The following is an 8,402-nucleotide window of genomic DNA, read 5'->3' as shown; positions in this document are numbered from 1 at the left end:
GAGAGTTTGACTTATTTGTATGTACCAACGGTTGTGGTATTGTACGTTGGGGGGCGTGTTGGTGCCGTAGGTCAAACATGTGTCCAGACAACTGCACAGCCAACTACCACGACTTCCAGATGTTCAGCTTTGAGGAGACCACTTCCTGCAGAGCCTGCTGTATGCTGCTCAGGTAGTGGTATACACTGTCTCCTCTCCTCTCCTCTCCCCTCCTCTCCTCTCCCCTCCCCTCCCCTCCTCTCCTCTCCTCTCCTCTCCTCTCCTCTCCTCTCCTCTCCTCTCCTCTCCTCTCCTCTCCTCTCCTCTCCTCTCCTCTCCTCTCCTCTCCTCTCCTCTCCTCTCCTCTCCTCTCCTCTCCTCAACTCTCCTATCCTCGCTGTGTGCTGCACTAGCCTCGCGTGGCCAGCCTTCATCGCGTCTGTAAACATTGTTTTCGAAAAGCACTTTATAAATAAAGTTTATTAGTATTACATTATTATCTGCCTTTGCGATGCATATTGCCCTATTATTAGTATCGCTACACGAGGCTACGCTGCACAGTGTCTTCACCACCCTCTCACATTCACTTTCAACCTGGGCATGATGTCATTATATAATTGACATAATAACTGTGTCCTTTTAGTTGTTGTTGCGGTATAATTTGCTTCAGTACATTTTGTACATACGTAAAATCATGAGACCTTCATTCTACCCATCCTAACTATTAGGAGCAGTGGGCTGTCATTAAAACGGCTATGTTCACTATTAGTTGTACAGCAAAGTATATAGGGATTAATTGGTTAAACATAGCCAAAATCAAACTCCTTTTGGTGTTTTTGTGTTAGCTATTGAAAAATAGCTGATCTACAAGCTCATAGCGCGCCTACGAGCATGTAGGTCTGCTATTTTTGAAAGATCGAAGAACGACTGACATGGAAACATAGCTTCAGAAAACTGTCAGGATGTATAGAAGACATTTTTAGACCAAAATCAACTTCAAACGAAACCCTCTCTTCCCACAGAGGGACGTTTTTCCAGGGCTACCGCTGTACCCGCTGTCGAATGGCTGCCCATAAAGAATGTTTAGGCAGAGTGCCCACCTGTGGACGCAACTCAGGTTGGTGTTTTGTTATATAATACAGTATGTGTGTTTTAATTGTTGTGCATTATATGTGGAGCCAGAACGATATATATACAGTAGCATTTAGCTTGTTATCCTGACAGTTGTTGTTTTGCATTTCAGATCACTCAGGCAAGAAGGAGGTGAGCACAGCATTGAGTATTGCTTATACTGCAGTGGTGGAAATAAGTAACCAAGTATACACTTGTCTTTAATTCAATTGAATATTTAAATATTTAGATATACTTCTACTTGTCTAAGAGGCAAATATTATTACCGGTATACTCTTTACTCCGCTATGATTATTTGACACCGACCTTTAGTCACTATAGTGACTTTACAGATTTACATTTATTGGTATAACGTATGCATAAACCACTCAATCCCTATTTTTATAAAATGTAAAAAAAAAAATAGATTATTATTATTTGGAAAATATTAAGTAGGACACTTTTGATTGATAATTGAAATATTTATTAACCCATTCTGAACGGGAACTCATTTTGGTGTTAGCATCATGTTATGCTTTAGCTATTGAAAAATAGCAGCTCTACAAGCTCATAGCGCGCCACCGAGTGGCGCGCTACGAGCTTGTAGGTCTGCTATTTTTGAAAAATCGAAGAAAGACTGACATTTTTAGAATCTGATCTCAGGTCAGAATGGGTTCATCAGACCAGTGTGTGTCCAGTGGAAACCTCGTATGAATCTGATCTCGGGTCAGAATGGGTTAACAGTTTGCAGAATTACCGTACATTTCAAGCACAAACTCAATACAAAGTCAAAGGCTGTTAACTGTGAGTGGACGACCCAATTAAGCATTACACTGGTTACAACATGGTCCACCATGTTCAATTCATCAAAACATTTAGAGACGTACAAATAGACACTTCTATGTAGTTAAAGAACAGAACAGGAATTCATCATGAAGGAAGCAAAAAGGGAAAAGAAACATACATATACAGTGAGGGGAAGAAGGGGGTGGGGGGGGGGGATTCACATTTTACGGGGGCCAGTTTCGAATTGCAGCCGTCCGTAGGTGCCCTTTGAGAAACACAACATTGTGTTTGTGCACATACACCAAAAGCTGGACATAGGAGGGGATATTGTCCCTCAAAAACAATTGAGCTGGGAACTTCTTCCTATTTGGTCCGCCCATTCCTACAGTGACATGTGAGAATGGTCCAGTGAAGGCCTTCACACCCTATTGTTTATTAAATCAGTGAATGTGACACACTGCTTCTCTCCTTTGCTTCCTGCAGAATAAGACACAGAGGTCTTCTCCTCACAGACATTTAAATCCAGGTGAGGATTTTGTATGCTCAAAACAAGCACATTTTGAATCCATCTTTAGCCAAGTATTTTGTTTGTTTGTCAAGCTATTGCATTTAACTCTCTCTATTTCTCTACCCACCTATTCGTGTCATCTGTGATGTACCTCTCTCTCTCTCTCTCTCTCTCTCTCTCAGGTCTTCCTAAAATGGAAGCATGTCAGAATTACTACGGTTTGCCTCCGCCTCCCGTAGCGTTCGGCCAACCTCTTCATCTCTCCCGGGGTGACATCATTGAGCTGACGAAGGCCGAGGCTGAGCTGCTGTGGTGGGAGGTAAAATAAATATATATTGATTATTTAATAAATCAAATAATTGATTGATGGCACATAAGCTAAAAGGTTTTTTTTTTTTTTTTTTTTTTTTTTAAGAAAAAGAAAAACATAATTATTTAAAATAGCTGTAGATGACTATTATCACTAGAACAGTGTTCCATTTCAAGGACCTCCAGTTTGATGACGTTGACTCCCATTTGTAAGGTTTAGTTCTTTACTCTCTGAGACCCCAAACTACACTGTAAAATCCTCTCAAAATGCACAAATGGAAATGTATATACACTTTCAGAGTTACAGACTTTGTAAGGATCATTTGGACACCCTCGTATGAGCTCAATTCTCCCAAATGAGCTCATATGAAAGCCTGGCCCAATGGTGGCGCTATAGAGTAAAGCTCACATATCTTCTCTATTCTTAATCTTGCCTGATACTGGTGTGTAACAAACACGCATTTGATTACAGTACGTGTCACCTCCTCAATGATGCTGAGAATTGTCATGCAAATGTATCACAAGCACGCACGCACATACTCACACCCACGCGCGCACATGCACACTCGCTCGCGCGCACACACACACACACACGCACACACACACTGTACGTTGTTTCGGTGTGTTCTCATGGTGCAGTTTCCTGTGGTTAGCGTATAGGCGCAGCAGCGCTCACGTCTCTCACGTTTCAAACTTTCCCTCCCGTCTGTCTCGGCATCTCTCTCTCTCTCTCTCTCTTTCTCATCTAGTCACATGACAGTGGTGGAAAGTAACCGGCACGTACCATTTTTCAATACTTCATACTTCTGCTCCACTACAGTTATTTGAACATTTGAACTTTTGTTTCAGGTTACTTTGCAGATTCAGATGATTATTACAAAACATACATTGAAGCAACTAAGCCATATTTTATACTACACAGCGTTTTGTAATGTAACGTGTGGATCTGCTATTTTCAAAGGATTTTGACAAAATCATATAGTTTTTCTCTTTGCTGACGTTTTATGATTGGTTGTATGTCACTCAGGGCAGAAATGTGACAAGTGGCCAGATGGGATGGTTTCCATCCAAAACAGTACAGCCCTTCGTCTCCGTAAGTACAGTAGGCTACTATTGATTCACCCTATACCAAAGATTCCACACTGTAAAAGTACTGAAGATGAATCTGCATACATATTGTAGCTGTCAGAAACCTTGCATCTCTATATTTCAACATTAAGGCCTTATACTTGGTAAGATGAACCTCTCCAGGTAGTATTGTCAACCCGCTTTTTTTTGTAAGCCATTTTTTCACCCAGTGTCAATTATCTAATGTAATCCTGGACGCTACACTACCTCTGCCAACCTGGTGGGAGAGCAACGGACTGACCTCATGCTTCCTTCCATGCATGAGGAGTCCATGCCGCTTCTTTTCACCTGACAGGGGCGGGGGGGGGGGGAGTTTCCCTGGTTGGACGTATAGCGCGTGGAAGGAACACGTTACTCCAACCAGTTCCTTTCCCCTCCATCAGGCGCCCCAGTTGGCCACGGTAGAGGCAGTTTTAGAGACCAGGATTACTGCATGTTTTTTGTGAGGGGTATACCTACCCCAGGGGACACGGGGAGAACATGCAAACTCCACACAGAAAGGCCCTTTTGCCAACCCCACCTCGGGTATATGGGGTTTGTGCGGTTTATATTGTACACCTGATTTTGACCTTTAACCTTTAACATCACTGTGATCTCCCCTTAGAGGTCGACGCCCAACCTGACTGGCTTCCTCTGGTAGGTATCAACAGTATTATTATAAGCATGTTCACACAAAAACAATAGGCACTACGCCACTCACAAAAACAATAGGCACTACGCCACTACCGTTCACAACTTGTTGTCAGAGTGTACGTCCGCTCTGAGATTGGAAGGTCGACATGATGATAATGATTCCCCAGTCGAGGCATAGCAAAGACTATAAAAATGGGACCCAGTGCCTCCCTGCTTGGCACTCAGCATCAAGGGTTGGATAGGGGTTAAGTCCCTGCGACATACTAGCGTCATGTCCGTCCAGGGGGTGTACTTGTACATCAAGCTGCCTCACGCTACAGAAACAAAATTATCATACAACAGCTGTGGGTGCAGCTTCAATTCAGGTGGATCAATTCACCACCCACCTGAAAACTAGATATACCGGTACTTAACATTTCTGTACACTTTTCTCCTAGTATAATCATAGTACCTGATTGTCATGTTTTAGGCGAGGGGGGGGGGGGGGGGCACGGCATTACATCTTTAAGTTCCAACTAAGATACGAATGTCACGAATAGGTTTGCTGGGAACATGGACCGCACGGCTGCCAAGAACCTCCTGATATCGCGCTCCGACGGAACCTTCCTGGTCCGACAGAAAGAAGGCGGAGAGTTCGCCATCAGCCTCAAGTGAGCCAATCAGATTTTAAGCACAAAATGGTCTCTGTCAGGGTGGAAACCTCATACAGCTTGTCCAAAACTGTTACTTTTCAGGATTCAAAATAACAAATAACAGCACTATGCCTCTCTGTTTCTGGCGCCCCCTACTGGTACCCTATAGTCATATACTCGTGCTCATGACCACATAGGTGTACACGGACAATTGCTGGTTGTAGGAGTGGTTGCACCACTCAAAAAATAGCAAAAGTAGCAAGTAGTAGCTATTTTTAGCTTTTGTGTGACACTGTGAAAAGTTACAATATGAAGATAAGGACGTTTCTGCCCGACAGCAGCCATATCCTTGGCTCAGACTGCATAGAATTCCATTCCAATCTGGATAGGAAATAAGAGTTGGGGCTGCCACTACCTGAGTCATGGCCTTAAGGCTTAGACGAGCACTGCCGGTAACTTGTTATGCCTGAATTCTACAGGATTGAACACCGTGGCTCTGAGCTTGTATACCTCTAGTTTCGGGTGCACAACTATATATGTGGTTCTCTAAGTGGGGTCCAGGGACCCCTATGGGCCCTTGGGGGTGATTTGTTCATTTTTGGAACACACTTCTTATCCACACTTTTCCTGGGCTGTGTGTGCTCCAGTTCCTGTCGATTTGATCCAATGAAAGCCAATGAAACTGGTCAGATGACCAATGATATCCAATGAAATCAACAGGAACTGGAGCACACACAGCCCAGGAAAAGTGTGGATATGACACACTCTTAAGATTTGCCTATGGGGATTCCAATAGAAAAAAAAAAACTCTGTGACACAGGGGGATAGCGGCCCCCTCTAGTGGCAGTGATGCGAGACTTCGGTGCTCTATGACATTTTTTAACACAAATATTCTGTTCTGGTGGTCCCCCTGGTACAAGATCTTCTTGGATGGGGGTCAGCGGCCGAGTATGTGGGGGGGGGGGTCCTTGACATGGAGATGTGCGAGAACCTCTCCTGTGAATCAGCTTGTTCATTGTTTGTCTTGTGTCTATCACTCAAACGGACGTCAACTTGTGAACCTTCAGGTTCAACATGGACATCAGACACATTAAGATCACCTCTACTGAGGGACTCTTCCGCATCAACGACAAGAAGGCCTTCAAGGGAATCATCGTAAGTGTGTCTTGATTGATTTCTGCTTGCACCTCTGGGTTCTCTAAGCATTTTGTGTGTGTGTGTGTGTGTGTGTGTGTGTGTGTGTGTGTGTGTGTGTGTGTGTGTGTGTGTGTGTGTGTGTGTGTGTGTGTGTGTGTGTGTGTGTGTGTGTGTGTGTGTGTGTGTGTGTGTGTGTGTGTGTGTGTGTGTGTGTGTGTGGTCATGTACTGGTCATCTTCACTTTTCCTTTTCTAAGTATAAGAAGTAGTGAAAATAGCAGATCTACAAGCTCACAACGTGCGTATCGCAATTCGCAACATGCTGTGAGCTTGTTTTCTTGTTCGCATCGCTCTGAAACCGTAGCTGATAAAGACACAGCTAGGAAACCACAAGGCAGTTGGAAATATTTACTGTTTTTTTGTTTCTCTTTTCTTGCTCTCAAAACAGACTGATCAGTCTTAAGCCCATGACCACCTATAATTCCAACACACTTTGCTAGTTTGGCATGGCTCTTTGTAGATGACAGGCTTAAGCAAATATCAATTGGCTTGATATTTAAGATAGTCAAAGAGACCGTAAATACCCTCACACCAAAAGGATAACGCAAAATAGTCCTGGGGACTTGTTGTTTCCATTGTGATCCTACGTACTCAATTCATCAACATAGCATAATAAATTAACACAACAATACATGTCATCAAACAAATACAAACACTACAGTACAGTGTACAAAAGTTGAAGAGAGAAAAACTGCTATAGCTGATCTTCCTCATGGCTTCTCTGCTCTTCTAGGAGATGATAGAGTTCTACCAGCAGAACTCGCTGAAGGAATACTTCAAAGAGGTGGACACCACCCTGCAGATGCCCTACAAGCAGCCTGGACAGAACAGCATGGCTCCCAACAACACACACTCACCATGCAAGTCTTTTTATAACTCATGTTCTTCACATCATGGATAATCAAAATCTGTTCTTTAGACATCCTATAGGGATGCCAAAAATACAGATTAGTTGGGGAAAAAATAACTAACAGTACGTTTTAACAGCGGGCGAGAATCGGCACTCAACAGTCTTCTGTAATGGTGGCCTCTAATTTGCATATTTAGGAGTAGGCTACCATTAATTGCATTAAAAATATAGATAGGTAGCCATTTTTAAATGCAAATTAGAAGGTTAAAAACAAAATAGTTTCGCTTGGGAACCGTGTTTTTTCCTCATTCAGCACCCTAGAATGATGTTACAGTTAAATAGTCCAGTTCCAAACATTTGACTCAACCTCTTCTAGAAGGCCTTAATTGTTTTCTGTTTTAATTCGACAACTATCAAGAATGAACATGAGTCTGAACATACTGTATTACGTGGACAGTGTCTCTGTAACCTGCCTGGTTATGGTGTACTGAATCCTGTAGGTGTCGGGGGCAGTGCCAAGATGATGGCGAAGGCTAGGTACGACTTCTCAGCCAGGGACCGAACGGAGCTGTCTCTGCGCGAGGGAGACACCATCAAGATCCTCTCCAAGAAGGCTCACAACGGATGGTGGAAGGGAGAGGTGTACGGACGGGTGAGGATGCACACACACACACACACACACACACGCAGTGGCCGCCATTTTGTGGTTCCACAAGTCGAAAACCCATTCATGTTTCCCATAGAGATTTCCGAAAATATTTATATTCGTTATTTTAAGCCTGGAACCAAGCCATTCAGGCTCGCGCCTCCCGGCGAACAGAACCATAAAACTGATTATGTGAAAAATGTGAATATTTTTGTTTTCCAGGTGGGTCTTTTTCCAGCCAACTACGTTGAGGAGGACAGTTCTGATTACAGCTGACATGACTGCGGAGGAGGCATATGTATATATACTGTATATACAGTACACAAGTCCAGTTGTGTGTAACACCTTAGAGGCATTCAGGCATATCGTCTGTGTCCAAAACTGTTCCTTTTCAGGATTCAAATAAAAACAAGAAATTACTCGAGTCATTATACTGTACCTGTATATCAGCTTGCATTCCATTCCCTTGCATATTATACCTTAAGTGAATCTAGCCTGCACAGCCGGTATTAACCAGAAGAGATCAAACTATATAGCCAGAAACCCAGACGTTTTTATTTCCAGGAAGAAATCAAAATAAGATCTAACTCACACTGGAGATATGGGGACTCCAGTCAACAAGCTA

The 8,402-nt window shown here is 43.2% G+C and overlaps 1 protein-coding gene across 2 annotated transcripts in view; it reads left to right on the top strand.

The window, feature by feature from the left end:
- The window catches only part of vav1 (vav guanine nucleotide exchange factor 1), a 27,857-nt gene extending 19,536 nt beyond the window's left edge, over nucleotides 1–8,321 (top strand). Inside the window, exons 18-29 of one of the 2 annotated variants that reach the window (XM_080757744.1) lie at nucleotides 71–172; nucleotides 1,002–1,096; nucleotides 1,223–1,242; nucleotides 2,359–2,401; nucleotides 2,566–2,702; nucleotides 3,720–3,785; nucleotides 4,425–4,456; nucleotides 4,993–5,103; nucleotides 6,153–6,240; nucleotides 7,015–7,141; nucleotides 7,632–7,783; nucleotides 8,000–8,321. In XM_080757744.1, the coding sequence (XP_080613870.1) occupies nucleotides 71–172; nucleotides 1,002–1,096; nucleotides 1,223–1,242; nucleotides 2,359–2,401; nucleotides 2,566–2,702; nucleotides 3,720–3,785; nucleotides 4,425–4,456; nucleotides 4,993–5,103; nucleotides 6,153–6,240; nucleotides 7,015–7,141; nucleotides 7,632–7,783; nucleotides 8,000–8,053 (1,027 nt within the window). In that variant the 3' untranslated portion in view covers nucleotides 8,054–8,321. Of the gene's footprint in view, nucleotides 1–70; nucleotides 173–1,001; nucleotides 1,097–1,222; nucleotides 1,243–2,358; nucleotides 2,402–2,565; nucleotides 2,703–3,719; nucleotides 3,786–4,424; nucleotides 4,457–4,992; nucleotides 5,104–6,152; nucleotides 6,241–7,014; nucleotides 7,142–7,588; nucleotides 7,784–7,999 lie in introns of those variants that run through there. The other variant, XM_080757745.1, reaches the window with a different exon arrangement.
- The last annotated feature ends 81 nt before the right edge of the window (nucleotides 8,322–8,402 follow it).

The sequence above is a fragment of the Protomyctophum bolini genome (assembly GCF_963924005.1).
Source record: "Protomyctophum bolini genome assembly, chromosome: 3".
Lineage (NCBI taxonomy): Eukaryota > Metazoa > Chordata > Actinopteri > Myctophiformes > Myctophidae > Protomyctophum > Protomyctophum bolini.
The sequence above is the reverse complement of the archived record's forward strand: the minus strand, read 5'-3'. Positions and strand labels throughout refer to the sequence as shown.